The following is a 24,484-nucleotide window of genomic DNA, read 5'->3' on the forward strand; positions in this document are numbered from 1 at the left end:
TGGTTACTGTCAGCTTGATTTAATCCAGGTAGACATTTCGGTGCAGGCATAGCTGTGTGGTTAAGGAGTTTGTTTCCCACCGACATTGGTTTCAGGTTCTGTCCTGCTGTGTGATACTTTGGGTGTCTTCTCCTATAGCCCTTCTTAATTAATTTGGTAGACAACAACTGAAAGAAGGCGGCGAGCTGGCAGACTTGTTAGCGCGCCGGGCGAAATGCTTAGCAGTATTTTGTCTGTCGTTACGTTCTAAGTTCAAATTCCGCCGAGGTCGACTTTGCCTTTCATCCTTTCGGGGTCGATAAATAAAGTACCAGTTTCGCACTGGAGTCGGTGTAATCGACTTAATCCCTTTGTCTGTCCTTGTTTGTCCCTTCTATGTTTAGCCCCTTCTGGGCAATAAAGAAAAAAAAAAAACAACTGAAAGAATCCCATTGTGTGTGTGTACATATGTTTATGTGAGTGTGTATATTTGTGTCTCCCTGTCTTAATATTAATTGATTACTGTAAATGACTGTCATTCATTTCCAATATTCTGCGAAAACATGTCTGGTCATGAGAAAATATTACTTTGCTTGGAAACATGTATGGGTTGGCAACAGGAAGGGCAACCTAGCTGTAGAAAATCTACCTCAGTAAACTCTGTCCAACCTATGCAAACAAGGAAAAGTGGATGTTAAAACGATGACACTATATGCAGCAGTCATTAGGGATACCATATGATATATTAGTTTATAGAACTACTTGCTTGTATACGGGTCCAAGATTTAGCTCTCCTTCATGCAATTCCTTGAAAATAGAACTGAACCCTAGTATTTATAAAACTGAGCTTTTAAAAACATTTATATATTTTAAGCATCTCTGTCAAAGCAAAAATATAATTATACATTTTTTTTCCTCATGTAGAAGATGATTTGTTCCAAGATAAGAAGCGGCACCGCATAGTCCAAAATAGCAGTAGTGAAGAAGGTATAGTTTATATTTTGTTTCTAATTGAAAGAAAAAAAACTGAATCTCCCCCCCCTCTCTCTCTCTCTCTCTCTCTCTCTCTCTCTGTCATGACATATGTGTATGGTATGTTTGTTTGTTCCTTCTCGAGCCATGCCTGGCTCATAGGGCCGGTTTCCTTAGCGTATAGGTTCCCCATCTGGATGGGACGCCAGTCTATCGCAGGTGAGCTGCAAGATGCAGGAGGAAAGAGTGAGAGAAAGTTGTGGCAAAATAGTCAGCAGAAGTTCACCATTCTGCTGGAGCCGCGTGGAGCTTAGGTGTTTCGCTCATAAACACACACATCGCCTGGTCTGAGATTCAAACCTGTGATCCCTCGACTACAAGTCTGCTGCTCTAACCACTAGGCCATGTGCCTCCACCATGTGTATGATATATATATCATAATTTTTATGCCCACTTCCCCAGCAAATCTGTCTAACCTGTGCCAGTATGAAAAGGAAATGTGAAAATTATATCATCATATCTTTTTTCCTTACTTGCATGAGTCAAATGGAATTTGTTGCAGCAGATTTTCTGTGGCTGGATGCCTCTCCTGTCACTGACACTTCTTTCCAAATTGCTGAATATCTGTCTGTAGATGAAGAGTAAGAGAAATAGATGAAAGCATCTAGTAATTATATCTACCTTGCTAATGGCAAAAGTAGAATCAGTGTTTACTGCATTAATAGTTTAGCAACTTAATCTTCTCTGACATTTCTCTAATCATTGCACTTAGTTCATTCATATCTGCTCATTTTGAATTGAATCTCAAATGTATTTATTCTTAGAAATGGAACCAGAGGAACCACTTCCAAGTCCACCTAGTCCAGAGATGATGCCCACTGATGCTGATATCAAGGATGACGCAAGGGAAGAAGGTTCAGCTGTAGAAAATGGCAGTAAGCAAAACACTGAAGAAACAGCAGCAAGAGAAACAGAATCTAGAATTGTCGTTAATAAAGATGGAAAACGAAGGAAACGGATAAAAAGACAGAAAAACAAGAGGTTTTTGGATGATGAAGGTTTTATGGGTCTGTATTTTTTTGGTTTTTCTTACTTTGAAGAATGTGATTTTTCTGTATATATGTGCAGGTATGACTGTTGTTAAGAAATTTGCTTTGCAACTAAATGGTTTTCGGTTCAGTCCCACTATGCATCACCCTGGGTTTATGTCTTCTATATTAACTGCAGTCCAACCGATGCCTTGTGAGTGAATTTATTGGGTGGTAACTGTGTCTTTGTATGTGTATGTGTCTTTGTGGTTGTCCCCTCATTGATTCAGTTACTGTTTATGTAGGTCCCTTAAACTTAGCAGTTTGGCAAAAGAGATGAACAGACTAAGTAGCAGACTTAAAAAAGTAAATAGTAGGGGTCAGTTTGTTTGACTAAACCCTTCAAGGTGCTGCCTTGGCTGGGCTGCAGTCCAGTGACTAAAAGATAAAAGGTATATTCTTTCCTGTGGAATTCCTTTGCCATTACCCCTAATGCCGTTTATGTCTTGTACAAAAATATTACCTTATTAGTAACTGTTTACTGTTTTGATGTTAATGATTGAATTGGCAGAATCATTAAGCACAGGTATACCTGCGTGCTTCAGAAGTTTGATTCCCAACCACATGGTTACAAGTTCAGTCCCAGGCTGACCAAAGTCTTGTGAGTGGGTTTGGTAGATGGAAACTGAAAGATTCCCTTTATATGTGTGTGTGTGTTTCGTAGTCATCTGATATGATAGTTGTAAATGGATGTCATTGTCATATCAATGTAATATAAGCAATGTCGTTCATTTCCAATATTCTGCAAAATCTTGTCCAGCCATGGAGAAATATAACCTTTCTTGGAAACATGTGAGGGTTGGGAACAGGAAAGGTACCTGACCATAGAAAATCTGCTTCATTAAACTCTGTTTCAGTGGTGCAAGTATGGAAAAACTAGATGTTAAAATGAGGATAATTATATCATTGATGAATTAATGTGTCTGGAAATATGTTGGGCAATATTTGTTCTGAGTTCAAATCTTGCCAAAGTCAATTTTGCTTTTTCTCTCTCTCTCTCCGTGGTTGATATATATTACTTTATTACCCACAAGGGGCTAACCACAGAGGTGACAAACAAGGACAGACAAATGGATTAAGTCGATTATATCGACCCCAGTGCGTAACTGGTACTTAATTTATCGACCCCGAAAAGATGAAAGGCAAAGTCGACCTCAGCGGAATTTGAACTCAGAACGTAATGGCAGACGAAATACGGCTACGCATTTCGCCCAGCTTGCTAACGTTTCTGTCAGCTCGTCACCTTTCCGTAGTTGATATAATCAACTGTACTCTTCCTGCTGAATTTCTGGCTGTGTACCGAATTTAGGATAATCATTTTAGTTGGTGTTGATGCTTTTGAAATGTCAAACATTCATTTGAAAGAGAAAGCAATGAGAAGAGTTGACAGTATATCTTTATTAAGCTGTTAATGTCAGAACAAAATTTTATGGTTCTAATCAAACAGAATCTAACAAAACTGATACCTCAACAAATATTCTCCTCTAAAGATTTAGTGAATGAAACAAATTTGTACCATCGTCTTCTACTATGTAACTGCTGATATAAAAAATGTGAATTTACATTAAATACGACGACCATTTACTGTCAGAAATTGAGCAGTAACCGTCACTATTTTATTGAAATGTTATTTCAAATTATTTCAGTAAAATAGGTGATGGTGACCATGGGGCAGCTTATAACATGTTTCTGCCTCATAAATATTTTTTTTTTAATTCTCTTGGCTCTGCAGTGTTAATTTGCATGAAAGATAAAGTGGTTTTGACATGTGAGTGTCAGTTAATGTATGCAAGAAATATAACTGTCGATGCCAGCGCCGCCTTGACTGGCTTCCGTGCCGGTGGCACGTAAAAAGCACCAATCCGATCGTGGCCGTTGCCAGCCTCGCCTAGCACCTGTGCTGGTGGCATGTAAAAAGCACCCACTACACTCACGGAGTGGTTGGCGTTAGGAAGGGCATCCAGCTGTAGAAACACTGCCAGATCAGACTGGAGCCTGGTGCAGCCTTCTGGCTTCCCAGATCCCCGGTCGAACCGTCTAACCCATGGTAGCATGGAGAACGTTAAACGATGATGATGATGATGAAGGACTGCAAAGGCTGAGTGAAATTGCAGCATGGCTGTGTGGTAATAAGCTTGCTTCCCAACCACATAGTTTCAGGTTCAGTTCCATTGCATGGCACCTTGGGCCTCTACTACAGCCTTGGGCTATAGCAGTGCATTGAGTGTATTGACTCTGGTCAAATTTCAGGATTTTGGACTTCACTGATGAGATGTTACAGTATTGAGAAAAGTGTTATGGTTGTACTAGATTTGTCCAACCAATGCCAGTACAAGAAGTTCCTGCAAGCATGATTTTAATGAGAATATTTGTTAATGATTGTTCATCTTGTTTAATAACAATCTTTACTACTGATTTTACGTTCTGTTGGCAGTACAGTGCCTTGACATTACAGGTATCTCAGGCTTCATTAGTATTTGATAACACCTGTAACATATCCTAAATATTTGACCAAATCTCTTCTAAAGCTCACTTTAAATTTTCACCATACAATCTGACTACTTGATCACTATTTGGTTGCTATTTTTTGCAAGTTGATAGGTAAAATTTCTCTGTCACACCTTTTTAGATCACTAACTTACTGATGATACTATTCATAATAAAACTGAATGTCTTTTATGGTAGCAAAATGAACTGAATATACAGTATACAGAATTAAATGTCCTGACAAAAGTTGGAATGAAATACCAGCATCTAATATCATCTCATAATCCACAAGCCGGTAGTTTAATACCTTGTTCATTGGCCATTTCATTGTAATAAAAAATCTTTATCTCTTAGCTCATCTTACTTTGCAAAAATGTATATTCATTGTTGTTGTTAGAAACATGAAACTCAGATTGAGTTCTGCAAAATGTAAGCTTAGCAATGCATTTTTATGATCATGTTGCTAAAGATTTTCAAATTACTATTAATTACTATTAATAAATTTAATTTAATTTATTGTTTCAGTGACAAAGAAAGTTATGGTCAGTGACTCAACTGATGTCTCTGATGAGGAAACAGAAAAAAACTCTAAACCTCCAACAACAGCTGCACCTCTTGTACTGTCAGCTGCTCAGGTGAGTGTTGTCTTAACTTTACAACTCATAAAGTTGGTTTGAATTCATGTTAATTCATCATTGGAGTACGTAAGGTGTTTTATTTCTTGAGTTCAGTATTGATTACTGTAATTTAAGTGCTGCTTCTAACAACAGTTATATCATAAATTTAATGTTACCATGGGTTTTCATTGCAAAATTTTAATGACTAGTGACATGGACCTTTGGAAATATGCTGTGCTTGAGAAGACTTGGCAAGCCAAGTGAGACCATAACCTCGTGGCCTATGCCAGGGGTGTAACCAGCCCACTTATGCGTACCTTTCTTTCATTGGACACTAAACTCTGCATGCGAACACCTGTTGAGGCAAGTGAAATCGAAATCAAATTCAATGAGTGGCATCTGTGCTAGTGGAGCACTAAGAGTACCATCCGAGCGTGATCGTTGCCAGAACAACAAACTGGCTTCTGTGTTGGTGGCACGTAAAAAGCACCATTCGAGCGTGACCATTACCTGTGTCGCCTTACTGGCACTTGTGCTGGTGGCTCGTGAAAAAAACATTCAAGCGAGGTCGTTGGCTGAACTGTTACAGTACAAGGATGTACACCAACACCAGTTGTCAAGTGATTGGTGGGGACAAACACACACACACACCTATGAATGGCTTCTTTCAGTTTCCATTTACCAAGACACTTGTGCAAGATGCCACACAGTGGGACTGAACCCAGAACCATGTGGTCGAGCAGCAAGCTTCTTACCTCACAGTCAAGCCTGCACCAACGATGCTTAAGTTACTTGTTGCCTTAAGCTTCTAAAGATGTGTGTAATATAAAAAAATCACTTACTTGAAAAACTGGTGAGTGTTGATGATAGGAACAGCATCCAGCTGCAAAACCCTGTCTCAAATAAGTCCCTGCCCAGTCCATACTAACATGGAAAAATGGACATTAAATGAACAAGCTGTATGTAGTAGTACTAGAGTTTCTCAAAACATCTATAAACAACTGCTCTTTGTAGCAAGGTTTTCATCAGTTTGCAGGTGAACTTCCATCGGTTTGAAGCAAGTTCAGATTCCCTACTAACTTTTGCTTAAATTCTATGTTAAAAAAAATGGTTTGAAATAATTCTTTTTATTGTATCAGTTCGACTCTAATAAAGCAGATTTTATCATAAAAGACATTGTAGCTGTTACCATGCCATCTTTATAAGGCAAACTTAAGATGATGTTACCTAATGCATCTCTACTTAAAAAAGCAGGGTTTTATTTTTTGTTTTATGACGAATGACCAAGACCTTTGGTGTTATGCTGTGCTTGAGAAGAAGAGCCATCAAGCCAAGTAAAATTGCAGTTGTGGCAGATACTGGTGTCATGCAAATGGCACGTAAAAGCACCCATTACACTCTCAGAGTGGCTGGCATTAGGAAGGGCATCCAGCCATAGAAACCTTGCCAAATCAGACTGGAGTCTGGTTCTGCCTTCCAGCTTAACAGCCCTGGTCAAATCGTCTAACCCATGTCAGCATGGACAGTGGACGATAAATGATGATGATGATGATGATGAGGGAAAGCTTTCTTTCTTGACTGAAAGATAAAAAATGACACAAGACCTCCACGACTAGCAGAAAGGAGGAGTGTATCTTCAAACCAAGCCATTTCAATCCAGAGTGGTACAGTAATCTCAGCAAACCAGTATGATCTCGAGTTCAAATTCACGGCCTCCACATCAGACCGTGGTCGGTGGAGAGAACATGCTGAGATCTTTGTCCTGCAGTGGACTGGTCACAGGCAATCCAATCCAATCTAAAGGCACTTAACATGTCAGTCGATTGTGTTAAACTGGGCGATGAGTTAAGTCTACTACCTAGGTGAGATTTGAACTCAGAATGCAAAGAGTCAGAACAAATATCACAAGGCGTCCATTCTTACAGTTCCACCAAACCACCATTTTGCATTGGTATCTTTTTTTATCATTCTGAAAGGATAAAAGTCAAAATTGACCTCAAGTTGTTTTTGTGTTGTTTTTACCTCCATATGTATACTGTTATTTATTCTTCTTCTTATTTTTAGCTCAAGAAACCTGTCTCGAAAACAAGTGTTCCTGATAAAGGACAGAAGAAGCAGTCATCCTTGATGTCATTTTTCAACAAAAAATAAATACATTGTTCAGTATTTTACCTTTAATATTTTCCTTAATATCTTTACTGGCCTTATCACTAATTCAGCAGTTTTATTGTATAAAACAGTTCATAAATTAAGAAAACATGTACAGCTGAAATGGAGATATCAAAGAATACTGTGAACATTATTTTTGACTGAATTTTATTAAATTTTTCTTTTTACAAAATATCAGTTTTCTCTTTTGATTATTTTTCATGACATTTCTAAGAACATTTTCCAGTTATGGCTTGGTGAAATCAATGGAGCTATTGTTTTATTCTCTTTGTTCATTTTCGATTTTATGAGGAGGTTACTTTGTTTACAAGACATTGCAGTGTAGTTAGTAGCTGAATAGTTACAATTGTTAGCATTTATTTGTGTTCTCAAGAATATTTTTTCATTATGAACTCAATCCAAGGTTGGAGTTCTTGGACTTTGGAATAAACTCCAGGATTTCTCGGCTGGCCACAACCATTTCCCCAAGAGGTCACTCCAGTAAGTGTATAGACTCCTGTGAAAAGAATTAGGAATTAAAAATATATTAAAATGAAGAGAATAGATCACATAAATATTGGTTTCAAATTTTGACACAAGGCCAGCAGTTTATTGATCCTGGAAAGATGAAAGGCTGAGTCAACCTCAGTAAAATTTGAACTCAGAATGCAAAGCTGGACAAAATGCCACTAAGCATTTTGCCCCTCATGCTAACAATTCTGCTAGCTCACTGCCCTAGATTACATCAATATTACTATCTCATACAGATCTGTTACAAATCAGTTTTGATATCTGAATCTAATAAATTCTATAATAAAAGGTTTTAAAGATAGGTCTGCCTAAGCTATGGTATAAAAGTTTCTATCATGTTTACATATTTGACAAACATTGATCTAGGTAGGTTGGTACATATTTTTTCTTATCAGTTTATTTGTATGTTTATATATATATTATACATGCACATACCTATACGTATATATGTGTACACATTTGTAAATATTTACGATTATATGTTTAATAATCAAATATTCTTAGCTTCTCTGTTAAAAGAAGAGCCTGTGGATAAACCAAAGAGAAAAATGGAGTTGAATAATTGATTAGTTTTATGTTACATTAAAGCCACTATCAGGATTTGCTTATTGTCTCCAGGTTGTTGAGAACCCAATGATTTAATAATTTTTAGCTTCACAGTCTATTTCTAGCACAAAATCAAATTTGCATCTCATCCAAGCTAATCCTCTTTCTAATCATTTTCACAATTACTTCTGTACCTTTCATATCCTGATCCAACATTTTGATGCTTCTATGGTTTCTTCCTACTTGTGCATCTCCTTTCCTCTTGTAGCAGTTTTATGTTGATGCTGCTATGCTAACCATTCCGTATGTCATTACCTTGTATAACTTGATTGATTACCTCATACTCTACTTCATCAGATAGTTTATGCACCTTCACAACTATACTTGGTAAACCAACTGCTTTCTCTGCCTTCATATCTTTAATTGCTTTATCTACCATTCTACGGTCAACATGAATAGTTGGTTTCTTTGTCAGTTCTACTTTATAAGAACTCCCTCTTTCTCATGCATTCTGCACATAGTAAGATTTAAATGCCTCTTTCTTTTGAGCATTAGTAAGAGTGAGTGAGTCTTTCATTTTTTCCCTCACTTCTCAATAATATCTTGATTTTTCTCCTGTACTCTGGCAAGCAATCTGGAACATCTCTTGCCTTTCATCCTAATGTCACAAACCTCTTGTTTTCTGCCTCTATTATACGTAACTGATATCTAGCTTCTCTTTAAAGCTAATTGATATTTTTCTCTCCTGCCCACTTTTCTACTCTTAAATTTTATTGCTCTATCTTCAGTGCTATTCCATAACTAGGTCACCTTACATCTAATTGGGACCTTTCACCAGCCACAGACTTGGTCTTTAGTTTCCAACAGGTTGTCTCATTAGAAACTCCTACTTTTCTTCAATGCTATAAATCTCTCTCTCTCTCTCTCTCTCTCCCTTATTTCTGTCAGAAGCACCAACCAGAACTTCACTAAACATAAGACCAGTCGATAGTTATTTCAGCTTCCACGTTGTCCTCCCCCAAATTGTATTTTGCCTCAGTGTCCATCTTGCTTTTACTCTTTAGTCACTAATTACTAATTTATGTTGGACGATACATTATTTATCTGGGAAGTCTACTTTTATAGCCATCTTCCTGTCTTGGTTATTGGTGAGAATACAATATGGCTTTGTGTTTGCTTGATTGGTAGGTTACCAGGTGGCTGGTTTCCTGAAGTTTGCATTGCAAATGGTTAGGTCATTTGCACTAAAGAACTCCTGGGGCTTTGATCTAATCATAATCAAAGCCATTTTGGTTTTGTCTAAAATGTCCTTTAAAATTGCCAGCCATGATATTTATTTCCATATGTGTATATATATGTGTCGTGGAGGCGCAATGGCCCAGTGGTTAGGGCAGCGGACTCACGGTCATAGGATCGCGGTTTCGATTCCCAGACCAGGCGTTGTGAGTGTTTATTGAGCGAAAACACCTAAAGCTCCACGCGGCTCCGGCAGGGGATGGTGGTGATCCCTGCTGTACTCTTTCACCACAACTTTCTCTCACTCTTACTTCCTGTTTCTGTTGTACCTGTATTTCAAAGGGCCGGCCTTGTCACTCTCTGTGTCACGCTGAATATCCCCGAGAACTACGTTAAGGGTACACGTGTCTGTGGAGTGCTCAGCCACTTACACGTTAATTTCACGAGCAGGCTGTTCCGTTGATTCGGATCAACCGGAACCCTCGTCGTCGTAACCGACGGAGTGCTTCCATCATATATATGTGTGTGCATTCCGCGTGTGCATGTGTGTGTGTAATCTGTGTATGTTTACTAATATGTCTGCATCAACCTCTTTGGTACTTTCTCATCTCTAATATCTCAATCACTCCTCCCTCTCTCACACACAGCCCCCTTATCATTCATCTCTGTACCATACATGCCAGTATCACTTCACCACCCGTCCCTATTTCTATGGCCCCTAATTTCCAGATTGAAATATTTCATGGAGCCACCCTCTAGCCTACCCTTTTTAACCTACTCATACACAACCTTCCTACACTTCAAAATATACATACAACATCATACTCAAGTGGCATCACACAACCATTTTCTCACCATTCACCGAAGTTACACTACTCCAACCCCACATAAACCATCTAAAAACTTGGCTCCAGAGCAACAATTCTTCAACCCTCCATCTTTTCAGAAACACCATAGAACATCAAGCACAACCAACCATTACATTGAACACACACATGACAAAAGTTATTGGAGTCACATGCAGCATTCACATCACGCATAAATACAGTAAAGAAGCAAAATAATGCACAAACATAATGCTCTTTCAGGTACTACATTTGGCTTACAGAAAGAAATATGTTTCTTTATTAGCCACACAGGGCTGAACACAGAGGGGACAAATTACAAAGTAGAGCTTTTCTTTTGGGGGAGAAAAAAAAAAGATAATAAGTTGGGGTAGGTTTTTGATCAAAAGGGATTGTAAAAAAGAAAGAAAAAATTATCAATAGGGACCATTTATCACAGAAATGTCATGATGTAAAGTGTAAAGGGGGAAGCAGATAAGGTTTATCTGTGGAAAGGAAAGCCTATAGAAAAGACCACGGTAACCTTGGTCAATAATGTCACATGTTAATACATTTATTTGCAAGTAAGTAACTCTGTTTTAAATTTTTCCGGGTTCATAGGATTATGCTCAAAGTGGCTTCGTCATTCATACATGCCATCCTTGCTACATTCACCCATCTTTTTTTGAAACATTCGCTAGACAAAACTTTCCTCTCTACTCTCACTTTCCTTTTCAAGAAGAATAAATTAAAAACGTCATTGATTGTGCAAACTGTCTCAGGGCTCCTTATCTCTCTGCAATGAACAACAGTGAACAAAAAATAGTACCCTATATAATTATCACATGCTGCACTAAGACACGTTTTTGAACCATCTACATAGTGAAACTCGTTTTTTGCTGCAGCAAACTTTAACCCTTATAGTTCGGGCAGCTATATGCGAAATCACTCTCAATCACATTCAGCAACTTGAAGATTACTGTAATAGTCTTATCAGTCGCCATGATAGATCGTTAGCCACTACACACATTTTTTTTCTCTCCTTGTTTTTTCTGTGTCCCTTTCTGTAGAAGAGCGTAAGCTCGAAACGTAAAAGACTTTTTCTACTCCTGGGCGTTATACTAATACATCTATTTGTTTTGTACACCACCTGTCTTTGTCTTTTGTTTTTTTCGTAAACTCTCCTTAAAAGTAGCATCTCTTCCTTTCAATTCAAAGAAGCATAACTTTGGCAGTTTCAGGTATATAGCAACTGTTCCAAAATTTGGTACAAAGCCAGCACTTCTAGGGGTGAGGGACAATCGATTACAGCGACTTCACCATTCAACTTTTTCAGGTATATAATATAAATAAATAAATATACTTGCAATGATGGAGAAATTAATTTTTTTTTTCACAGGGGAGGTAACTGTGATCCTTCCTAACTTAAGCAAGAAGGTTTGACCGAACGAGTAAGTGTAAAGCGCACGCATATTACTCCCTGTATACTGTACTTATTCTTGTGTAAGTTTTCTTTTTTAGATTTAAGTTATACTACTTTCAATCTAGTTACATCATTATATTTAACATATTCAGTCAATTAGAACAATTTTAAAAAATGGAGAAAGGAAAAAAAAATCAGTAAAAAAAAAAATTGATTGTACACTTCCTCAGTTATGCATCATACCAAGGGCAACTGGCGTTTCTCCACAAAAGGTTTTGAAACCCCAAACACAGCATTACCGCAGGTGATTATGAGGCTGAGGTACTGGAACAGCCAGATACTTTCCTGCGTATTCCCTGATATGTCTGTGAGGTGAAATGCTAATCAAGTCAAAATACCTGTTTCTGTGGTTACAATGACAGGAAAATAAAGTAGATAATCGTGTACCATGTCCATTGTATCATTTTGTCTTCACACATATTTCTCACTATGTGCTTAAAGAAGATCTCTTTCCATGGAAATGGATAAACAGTGGAGTTTTGACTCCACAGCATGAATGCAAGAATTACTTTTTGGGGACTTGGTAGGCAGTTTGCTCGAAAAGAAGACATTGAGCAGTGTTACAAGTGACATAAAATAGCTTGAAACGAAACACCATACATGTTGGAAGATGCCAATTTATAACCAGTGATCAAAACTCACATTACTTTATCTACTCGGAATACAGAAGTGAACATGCATGCATAGGCATATGTATGGTTAACAAAAATTTTTTAATGACCAAGCGTAACTTACCATCTTTATTACAGACCAGAGGACCACCGCTATCTCCTTGGCAGCTGTCAGGACCACCTTCGATGTAGCCTGCACATATCATACGTGGAGTAATACTGTTCTTGTACAGTGATTTACATAGAGATGCTTTAATTAATGGAACAGTAGCTGCCTTGAGAATTGATGGATATGCTGTCGATAAAAAATGTATACTTTGTAAAGACACAACGAAATAATCATAAAGTAAACATCATCATCATCATCGTTTAACGTCCACTTTCCATGCTAGCATGGGTTGGACGATTTTGACTGAGGGCTGGCAAACCAGATGGCTGCACCAGGCTCCAATCTTGATCTGGCAGAGTTTCTATAGCTGGATGCCCTTCCTAACGCCAACCACTCTGAGAGTGTAGTGGTTGCTTTTACGTGCCACCTGCACGTGGGCCAGTCAGGCGGTACTGGCAATGGGCACACACAAATCTTTTTACATGTGCCACCGGCACAGGTGCCAGTGGAGCGACGTTGGTAACGATCATGCTTGAATGGTGCCCTTTTACGTGCCAAGGGTACAGAAGCCAGTTGGCTGCTCTGGCAACAATCACGCTCGGATGGTGCTCTTGACACCCTACTAGCACAGGCATAAGTGCCAGTAAGGCGACACTGGTAACGATCACACTCGAATAGCTGCTCTGTCAATGATCACACTAGTATGGTGCTCTTTGCACCCCGCTAGCACGGATGCTAGTCATCGAATTGATTTTGATTTTGATTTCACTTGCCTCAACAGGTCTTTGCAAGCAGAGTTTAGTGACCAAAGAAGGAAAGGGTATGCATAAGTGGGCTGGTTACACTCTTGGCATAGGCCACGGGTTATGGTCTCATTTGGCTTGCCGGGTCTTTATAAATGATTTAATATATGCAGAAGGATGATATTTACAAAGTAATCGGTATAGCTGATTGATTCAGCCTCTGCGCATGACAAATATTTATTTTACTGATGCCAGAAGAGTGAAAAGCAAAGTTGATACTGATGGGATTTGAGCTCAGAACATAGTAAACTAAGAACCAAAAATCATTTAGCCTAGCACTCCCTTCTGTAACATTTTATTTGCAATTATGAAATTTTCAATAAACAACAACTAAATACATCTAGTAAATTGATGATGCCAGCAATAAACAAACTGGTGACATCGATAATAAACTGATCAGTAAAGGTTTTTCAAAGCCCATTATTAAGAAGCCATTAATCTTTTCTGTTTTTTCACCCCCCCCCCCCTTGTCTCTCTATTCCTGTCTCTTTCTCCCTCTCTCTTCTTCACTCTTCCTATTTGCATTTTTATATTTCTGTGTGTGCCAAAACAGGCTGAATGTCCAGTCAGTCTTGCCAAATTGGCAGCATTCAAACAGCTGCATGAAATCATCTGCTGCTGTTCAAGAAGTTTGTCTGTGGCCTATGAAACCTGCTGCTGTTTGGTTTTAGGCTATTCAATGTCAACCAAGAACCTGAAATAATAAGTCTGTAATGTTAAAATATATTATAATGATAATAACACTACCTTTTCCTGTGTTTCCCCATCCAGAAATATGACATCTTTCACCTTCAAAATATGTTGTGTTCTTGTCTGGCAAACAGGCTGGTTGTACATAATCATTGAAAACAATTCCATTTCCATTCCTATTTGGCTCTAATTTAATTAGAGCGATATCATAATCATATGAGTTATCTGAAACAGTAGGATGTGGTATTATATTAATATGGAAATCTGCTATTTCAAACAAATAATTTTACAATTTTACGTTGACAAAAATTTTACAGAATTTTCACATATTGAAATTATACTTGTCTAGCAAGAGACTTGGTTTGAAACTGTGTTGAAACTGAAGCAATTACATTGAGGGAGAGACATTTTAGGCATTTAATAACACACAAATTTTTACAAATAATTTATTTCAAAATATTTGTTATGTAACTACAGCACTATTTATTGCACAGCTGCACTGCAATTTTACAATCTAACGTAAAGACTAAGATAATTACAAATGGTAAAAATGCTGTGAATAATAGCAGGATATTTTATTCTCCATTTCTTCAAAGCCAAAAGGAAAAGGAAAAAAAATTCTTAAAGATTGTTTCATTGTTAAGAATTAAATGCATTAAACCACAAGATGAAAGAATAGGTATAAAAGAGGGTGATTCAATGACTAAGTTGTACAACTCACAGGTTTGGTCAGTGAGCCAGCAAGAGAACAGAAGTTTGCAATTGTTTTTCCTTTACCTGTTAGAAATAGCAGTCAAGTCTATTCAATGACACCATTTTGTCTTTCAAATAAATAAATAAAAAACAAAAAGAAACACACAGATGGCAGTGTAGTCCTAGATGGATAAAATGAGGATGTTATCATTGCTGGAATGTCCTTTGATCACAGATCTTTTCAAGCGAGGCTGGTTGAACAACAACAACAACGATCAGCTGAAAGTTCAGCTCATTAGTAGAAGTTTGTGAGGCAATTATTGATTACACTGTGCTCATCTGCTACTTACAGGTAAGTTGAGTGAAGTGCTGAAAGTTAAATGGACATAGCACAGAAGCACAGAAAAATATGAGAGAATACAAACTGCTGAGACTTCACACAGAAATACTTTTAGCATTATTTATGATTATGATTTATATCTGTGGCCCATGGGACTTTCTGAATGGCATGCCTAAAGAAAAATTACTTTGAATTTTCTAGGAGTGAGGCCTGCCTTGTTTCTTGAGGCCCACTATTCAAAAATGGTTGCCCATTCCTGATTTTTATAATCATTTCTGTGTAATTAACAATAATCAACTAAATATTTGACAGCCAAAACAAGTCAAATTATTTTGAACCTAGCTGAGTGTAATTAATCAACAAATGAATGAACATGCAACTGCAGAAAACTACTTACCATCATATTTAGGATGAGTTACTAGTTCAGCAACTTTGAAAGTTTGTTCATATTTATCCCAGACCTTATTGCTATGATCTCCTACTTTGGCGATTAGGCTTTCTTTCTTTTTGCCCCTGTTAAACAAATTTCAACTTGGAGCAATTATTAAACCAAAAGAAGCAAATAATCCAATTCATTACTGTGTTGTTCTTTAGAGTTTTTAATAAATATCCATTTTATTTTAATTGTTCAGAATGTAGAATGGTTGTTATAATATTTTACCTTCTATCTTTTTAATTGTTTCTGTCCCTGGACTGTGACCATGCTGGAGCAGCACCTTGAAGGGTTTTAAGTCTGGCACTTATTCTAGCAGACTCTTTTGCTGAACTGTTAAGTTATGAGGATGTAAATAAACCAACACCAGTTTTATCAAGTGATAATAGTAAGGACAAAAACAGACCATCCCCACACACATACAATTGACTTCCACATAGTCTCTGTCAACCAAATTCACTCACAAAGCATTAACTGGCCTAGAGCTATAGGAGAAGACATATGCTGAGGGTACCCAAGGAACTGAACCCATAACCATGTGGTTGCAAAGTGAGCTTCTTAACCTTACAGCTATGCCTGTAACTATAATATTTGTTTTATGTAAAAATATTTCTGTCTCTAACTTGAATATATTACTTGATCCAAACCTGCAATGCAGCAGTGTATGAGACCAATAACATCTTGCGGTTCCCATTTAGTGAGATCACTGAAGAATTTAAGGTCTCTTGAATAAGTGAAATCCTATAATACAGAAACTCCAGGGACCAAAATGTGTCAACTGGCATCAACTAACCTTCACATCTGATGCAAGAGTATGACACTTTTATACTTGTTTTACTCTGAAAGAAGATTTTATCCCATCTCCTCAGTATCTGCCCAAAAGCTATCACTAATTCTATGACCAAAGAAAGGCTGAAAGTGGTCACTCTGAGAAACCAAAGAAATTAATTAGATTTGTTGAACCTCTGACTGGCAACTGTATGTCATGTCACTGCTCTGGTTAGACATGATCATCATCCTTAAAGTGACAGAACCACTGATAATGTTGGAGTTTAAAGTGTCCCGGAGAAAGCATATTGAGGAAGTTATGAGAAGAAATGTGCAAAGCAACAAGAATTGGTGAAGTGCTATGACAGAGATTGGAAAATATTAAAAACTTAATGTGCACTTGCTAACTTTATCAGTTAAAGCCTTCAAAGGGGTAGCCCAGCATGGTTGCAGTCCAGTGACTGAAACAAGTAAACAAATATATACATAAATTTATATATATCAATCTTGCATATGATACTTAATGTGGATGTATTGTAAGAATGCCATAATACTGTGGTAGTCATCTTGAGAAAGCATCTTGTATACACTTTTAGTGGTAAAAAGCACAGAAATATCATCAGTGGACTAAAAAATGCCCAGCACTACCAGTGAAACTGACAGATCATAGGACTTTTGATCATTCAAATACTGATGAAAACTTTTACTAGTATCATAAATGATAATGAAATGTGGGTGAACAGCTACGATTGCAATAACAAAAAGCAAAATCACCTCAGATTTGCTCAAATGGAATTTGATAGTGATCACCTGTTTTTATTGGAAGGGTGATGTTCATCATGAATTTATTCCAAATGATCAATAAAGAGTTTTACTTGGATACCCTGAGGCATTTATGAAAGGCAGTGTGAAGAGAGAGGCCTCAGGCATGGGCAAATAAAATCTGGATGATGCATTACACTGCACCATCTTAGAAGTCACTCCTTACCTGTGACTTTGATAAAATGCAAAATGTCACATGACTTCCAGATATCCCACTTTCTAGATTTAGCCTTTGTGGACTTTTTATTCTGAAAGTCAAAATTCAATGTAAATTTCATATATATTAATGATTACAATACCCAATGTGTACATTTTCTTTTATGATAGAAGGGTGTGATTTGAAGGAATTTGGTGGTTATTTCTGGCAAATTAACTGACCACATAGATTAGAGATGGCTTTTCAAATTTGTTTTAACTGTTGTTGGTGCCAATAAAATGTACATTTAAATATTATAACTAATATAAACACTCTTTTATTTATGTATATAAATTCATGATTTTCTTAATGGAAAACAAATTTTCTTTAAAAATAATGCAATAAAAAAAATATCCACATGTCACTAGTGTTAAGACTCACAAAAAATACAAATGCAGTTTGATCATTTCAAGCAAGAATGAAAATGGTGTAATATTTTTCTTGCGGAAATTTCAAAAAATTTTACAAACGATTTTTTTCTTTTTAAATAATCTTTCAGTAAATTTTTTTCAGAGATGAAAAAAATAACACTTCATGATTTATAACAATGATGTTAAATACTATTTGTTATTGCTCATTTAACAAAAGAACAATAGAATGTCAATTATATCATCATTCATGCAATTGTGTTAATTAGATGATGTAGTAAGTTAAATTCAGTCTCTTGATTAGCAAAACATATGCAAAAAAACCATATCATGAATTATATTTTAAAAATAGAATTAATAGAAACCTTCTCTCTACAACTTACATTACACAATGTGCTGCTGTAATGACCCAAAATTCACCAATTACACTGGCCCCACAGTGATGGAGCCTACCCCAAAACCAACTTCTAAAGATCCTTGCTTGCCAGGGATAAGCTCCTTCTATAGCCCTCACACCACCAGTAATACGTTGTGATCTTTGTTTGATAGGTCTCCGGCCACATTTTAAGTTATCTAAAGGAAGAAGAATGAAAGAAATTCCAAGAAACTATCAAACTGTCAATATTGCTATTGTTTCTTATAATATTTTGTTTTCTAAATGGCCAGAAATATTTTAAGCATTTCCATACTTCCTTCTCTCAGTTTTTTTTTTTTATCGCAATTGGATTTTTCAAAGAAATTACTGCTTTATTAAATCTCCATATATATATATATATATAATTTAGTAAACATAGGATTTTAAAATGAGCTTCTCTGAGTCTCATGCTCCAATAGCAGAGTAATCAGATAAGCTTGTATAGCATGTCATGTATTTACCCTGCAATCATTCAGGCTCAAAAAGGAACAAGTGTATATATATATATTAGCATATTTAATATAATATATATATATATATATATATAAGCGAGAAAGAAGCAACAAGAATGGATTATAATCACTTATAATCACCCCACATTACTGTATTGTTAAATCAGTATAGTTTTTTTTGGTGCATCTAAGTTAGGTACCATATTCAAGTAAATTTTTTTAAATTAACTTGAATCTTTATTGCTCTTTATATATATATATATATATATATATATATATATATATGCATATGTATGTATATATATATATATATATATATATGCATATGTATGTATATATATATGTATATATAAACATCTATTTATCTCTATGTGTGTGTATATTGGTCAGTTATCTATAAGTCAGAATAAAAGCTCAGTCTATAAGAAATTTTTGAGCAGTTATACTTTTATGTATTCAAGTAGTATATATATATCCTTGGTCATGGCATGTAACCGATCAGAAAGTTACCATTGGTTTCCTGTCTACAGCTGCAAAGGGCAATATAGATGACTCATCAGACATACTTTTTACTGATGGAGGTAAATACACAATCTTGGTCAGTTTGGTAGTGTAAAAAAAAATCCCTTTCTGAGAGGAAAAGTAGAGTTGCCTCCCTTTGTTAGATTCCAACTATAACCAAAGTTGGTCAACTGTGCTTTCATACATATTTTAGATTCTTTAGTCTGCAAATGGGGAAAACTACAACGAATTTTCTGTCATAAGGGCAGCAGCTAAAACTTCAACATTTTGAATTCAAGAAGGTACCTAACAAAGTTTTCATTGTATTTCCCTTGAGGTATGGCTTAGATTGCTCCAACAGCTTCCAGCTATTTTTATATGGCATTCCTCCTCTTTTAATTGCCATATATAGCTAACGTAATGTTTTGCTTCTTTGGGATCCTAAAAGAGGACCTGTGGCTATTTAGCCTGACCTTCAAAGGACCCTCCTTTATGCTAACATATTTCTCTGTGTGTCCTGTTGTTGCTGCTGCTACTGTTGGATACCACCTCTGCTTCATAGACCACAGCCTCAGTGTTGCATTGATCATTCATAGGGCATTCCCTGCAATCCTATATGAGCATCCTACTTCTGCATGGGGTAAGATGCTAACTAATACATTTTTTACATTAGGTGAACAACTAAACAAAATCCTAAAGTTATGTTTATTGTGTTGGTATACACACACATGCACACATTTGCATACTGTGGCACACTGCACACACATGAAAATAATCTGTATTGCAATCATGCAAAAAGTGAAACAGTAACATCCATGCCAAAATTAATTGTAAAATTGTAGATGATGAACAATGAAATCTGTTTCAAGTATTTGTTGCATAAACTCTTCCCCAACATTATAAAAGTAATTAGATAAGAAACCTCAAAAAAGTAGTTGTGGAGATATATAATATTTCTATATATTCTTAGATCAAATAATTTATCTAAAAAAGTATGGTGAAAATATATAATCCATATAACAGTGAATTTGCCCTGTGAAAATATTGAGTTGGATCTTTTATAGTATAGCAAAATAAAAGACTAATCATAGTTTTGTATTCATATATCCTTACTGGTATGGATTAGACATACATACGTTTTGCTAGAAGCTACTTATAATTTGGAGCCAGATATTCCAAGTCAAACAAAATAAGGTGATTGGCTGGAGGAAGACTATAGAGTTTATATTTAACCCTTTCGTTACTGTATTTATTTTGAGATGCTCTGTATTTCTTTTAATTATTTTAAATAAAACAAAGAATTTAGTAAAATAACTTAGTTATCATTAAGCTAGTGTTAGGAACCTAAATTGTGACTAAGGTTTGGTGGAAGATTTTAATTCAAAACTTAAGAAAACAAGACATTTGTACTCAGAGCCAGAGCCAGTTTCAGCCGGATTGGTAATGAAAGGGTTAAGAAGAATGCTTAGCATAAATATTTGAAGACTAATAAAACTTATCAGTAAATAATTAATGTTTATCAAAATAAACTGTAATCTTTCTTGATGGCAATTTTGAAAATGAAGATTTTGAATCAAACAATGGAAGGATGAATATAAACAATGAAGAGAGAAAAATAATCTTTTTAGAATTATAAAAAGTTCAGCTATGCATTAATGTTAATCAGTAACTACAAAAGAAACAAGACAAAGTATATATCATTAAAGTACAATTTGCTAGTGGGCATATATAAATTTTTCCCAAATAACCAATATATAAATTGATCAGAAAAGCAAAGAGTAAATACTGGTTGGATATGGCCCCTAATTATAAAATGGGGTTCCTTCAAAGGATCTCTAAGTAACGTTACTCAACAAGGTGAGTAGATCACAGATCAAGGGGTTTTTCTAGGTTGAACTGCTACATCTCTACATTGAGAGGTCACACCTTTGGTACCATGGACATGCGATTAGAATACCAAAGGAAAGAATCACAAGATGGATATTTGAAGCTGAGGTAATTAGCAGAAGACCTAGGGGTATATAACAATTGATAATGATTTCATACAAAACTGTTTAATGCAAGACATCAGTTTTTTTTCAAAATATAAAACCAGATAATGTATATACTGAATCCAACAAGATTTTAAAACAGCAAAATGGAAGTTTTTAAAAATAAGTACTTTGAAAAACAGATTGAAAAATTATCAGACTGTGATGTGATGAGATCCTGGTTAGTTTACTCAAAGAGCAAACTCTTTTCTAAATGCTAAATATCACTTACAACAGGTGAGTTTACTGATTGGATGAATATACTCAGAACTCTAGAAAATCATGAAGACAGCATGGAACATAACAACGATGTTGAGCTGGCTAACACGAAATAAAAACACTGTGGATCAGCAACTTGAGGAACAGTTGAGAATGAAGTACTAAAAAGAGTTGTAGCAGGTTTTTAAGTGAAAGAGGTTTAGCATTTAGAGGTCACAAGGAAAAGTGGGGCTCCCCAAACAATGGAGATTTCATGGGGGCTATTGAGCTTATTGTGGAGTTTGGCCCATTTTTACATGAACATTTAGAGAAATGTAAAAATGAAAAAGTAAACATTACTTATCTATCCAAATCTGTGTGTGAAGAATTGATAGAAATCGTGGGAAAACATGTGAAAGATGAAATGGTGAATCAGATCAACAACCTAGACACCAAATACTACTCAATTATAGTTGGCTTCTCACCTGACGGGACAATGTTGACCAGCTGATAATTGTGGTTCGATATTGTTATAATGGAAAGCCCTGTAAAAGAGTTTTTGTATTTTTTCCAATAGAAAACCATTCATCCACGACCTTGTTCAACAAAATAACACAATTTCTAGGGGAGCATAAGCTTTCACTAGAAAATATCTATGGTCAGTCATATGATAATGCTTCCAACATGAAGGGCTCAGAGAATGGGCTGCAAGCACTTCTTAAAAACATTAACAGGTATGCAGATTGTGTACCATGTAGAAGCCATTCACTCAACCTTGTTTGGCAAAAGGCAGTGTCTACTGTACCTGAAGTTGTTGACTATTTTGGCATCTTGCAGCATCTGTATGTTTTCTTTTCTGAATCTCCTCGAAGATGGGGGATTTTGGACACTCAGGGCAATCTAGCCTTTTCTCAAAAGAGCTTAAGTGTAACTAGATGGTGTGCACACTATGAAGCAGTCCAAAATGGATATAGCGATATTTTACAAACTCTCAAACATGTTTGAAAACTCAGAAGAGAAGCCTGAATGTAAGTGAGATGCAAAGTTGGTAAAATTGGAATATGCTGTTTTAACGGTCTTTTAGGAAGAAGTAATGGAGCATTTTAACAAAACAAGTAAGAAACTCCAAATCCTTGGTTCTGATGTATTTGAAGGTTACCTTCTGCTAACATCTTTGCTTTCATTTGCTAAAGAACTACAAGAAAATTTAGCCGACAGACTTGCACACTATGAATCAGTAGCAAAAGGTTTATGTGAATATATCACCTCAAATTATTCTGATGTTCCCAAATGCATTGTTACAAAGAAATTTGCAGATGGAACAAGTGAAAGGACTTTTTTTGAAAGGGGCTGAAAAATTTGAGATAGCTTTAAATCAAGTCTATGACTGCTTGATAATCCAGTTAAGCAAGAGGATGGATCCATATGTGCAGATTGTGAAAAGGTTCAAGTTTCTCTCAGAATTGATGAAGAATTCAGAATTTGATGAGAACAGTATCAAACTTATAATATCACATTACAAAGACGATATTGACCACAAATTAATAAATGATTGTTATCAGTTAAGAAATCCCAGAACACAGAAGAAAACACACCATCTAAAATGCAATGCACAGAAGTTCTTCAGCTTATTTATGAGCAGCAATTAATTGAAGCGTCCCCTAATATTACCACTGTGCATAAGCTGTACAATGTCCATCACAAGCTGTGAAGCAGAAAGGAGTTCCTCAAAGCTTTCCTTTGTTAAGAATAAATTTCAGTCTACCATGACTAAAGAGCACTTAAATTTCTTAAGTATATTGTCTCTAGAAAATGACATTGCAAGGAAGCTGTCATATGACAAAACTGTTGCTACAAAAAACAGAAAAAGAATATTTTGTAATTTTCATATGTATCTTAATGAAGCATCATGCATGTATATACCCCTTCCCTAATTTTTAACCCCCATAACTCTAAAAGTATATGGCATAACTTGTAAAATATCTGTAGTGATCTGCCATGGAACAACCACATCGACAAAGATATCAGTGATTACCCACATCTCGTTTCTGGTGGATAGAGGGCTCACTTTCAGACTCATTTTTGAGGACTCCACATCCCAACTCCTCCATTTAGGCTACCAAGGCCTGAAGGGCACGAAAATTCTTTGACCATTGTTGGATGTTACCCTACTGTTGCTGGATGTAACATTTTAAGCTTCAGGGCCCCAATATTGTAGATCCACCACTGCCCAGAAGATCTTAAGAAGGTACTTTGTTTCTTCTAAAATCTCTCCTGCATTTACTTCTGCCATTACTGATATTTGGGGAAGGGGAGTCGGATGTTTGAGAGTCATTCAAGACATATAATGAGGTAAAAACTTTGATAAGGTTTTTAAAAAATATGTATTGACAGAAGCCAAAGTAACACTGAGGCTTAATGGGTACACTTATCTATGTGTTCTTGATGGTTAAACAACAGTAATACAGGTTGTAAATGATCTTTACACACACACACACACACACAGACACTCACATGCACATGCGTGCATGGACACACACACACACTGTTGTTCTTATATAGTCCCAGCTCAGCTCAGCTTTGGTCAACCAGATTTATAATCAGAGTGTTCCAATTATGACCATCCTATTTTATTCTCAGACAACGAATCAAAGTGTCTATCTTATCCTATGTATTCTTTATTTTAAAGATGTTAAGGTGTAGTTTTGAAGGAATTTCACTGCTACATTTAACAGGTCAAATAAACATACAGGGATTTTCCCATTAACTTGTGATAGATAAATAGATAGATAGATAGATAGAGAGGGAGAGAGAGTGAGAGAGAGAGAGTAGGAAGAGAGTAGGAGAGAGATTATGTCTTATTAGAAAACATAAGTGTACTCAGTACACACTTGTGATGAAAGTGTGTAGGGATCAGTAATATATTTTTAATGTGCAGTATGACTGGTAAATATTAATCCATATCTGTGCTTCACTCAACTCACATCACACAAGAACAAAGCTGTTTTCATTAGTAAAGATAAAAGAATAGAAAGTGGCTGGTGTTGTAGCCATTGATCATGTAACAGACACACTCAGAGTTTTAGTAGCTGTTAGATTAAGTAGCATATCAGGAAGTTTTTCTCTTAAAGTTTTACAATAGAA

The 24,484-nt window shown here is 36.1% G+C and overlaps 2 protein-coding genes across 5 annotated transcripts in view; one reads left to right on the forward strand and one right to left on the reverse strand.

Annotated features, from left to right (window-relative positions):
* Positions 1-804: 804 nt before the first annotated feature.
* Positions 805-7,307, forward strand: LOC115228952. The gene is made up of 4 exons (XM_029799400.2): positions 805-966; positions 1,776-2,018; positions 5,052-5,161; positions 7,208-7,307. The coding sequence occupies exons 2-4, from the start codon at positions 1,778-1,780 to the stop codon at positions 7,292-7,294; spliced, it is 438 nt and encodes a 145-aa protein (XP_029655260.1). The 5' UTR covers positions 805-966; positions 1,776-1,777; the 3' UTR covers positions 7,295-7,307.
* Positions 7,308-7,442: 135 nt separating this feature from the next.
* LOC115228951 (serine protease svh-1-like) overlaps positions 7,443-24,484 on the reverse strand; it is an 88,910-nt gene continuing 71,868 nt past the window's right edge. For 3 of the 4 annotated variants that reach the window (XM_036499057.1, XM_029799397.2, XM_029799395.2), the window contains 4 exons: positions 15,555-15,670; positions 14,182-14,349; positions 12,647-12,817; positions 7,443-7,808 (listed from right to left, as the gene is read on the reverse strand). In XM_036499057.1, coding sequence (XP_036354950.1) covers positions 7,681-7,808; positions 12,647-12,817; positions 14,182-14,349; positions 15,555-15,670 — 583 coding nt within the window. In that variant the 3' untranslated portion in view covers positions 7,443-7,680. Of the gene's footprint in view, positions 7,809-12,646; positions 12,818-14,181; positions 14,350-15,554; positions 15,671-18,127; positions 18,318-24,484 lie in introns of all 4 variants that reach the window. The other variant, XM_029799396.2, reaches the window with a different exon arrangement.

This window comes from Octopus sinensis, unplaced genomic scaffold, assembly GCF_006345805.1.
Source record: "Octopus sinensis unplaced genomic scaffold, ASM634580v1 Contig11471, whole genome shotgun sequence".
In the NCBI taxonomy this organism is placed as follows: domain Eukaryota; kingdom Metazoa; phylum Mollusca; class Cephalopoda; order Octopoda; family Octopodidae; genus Octopus; species Octopus sinensis.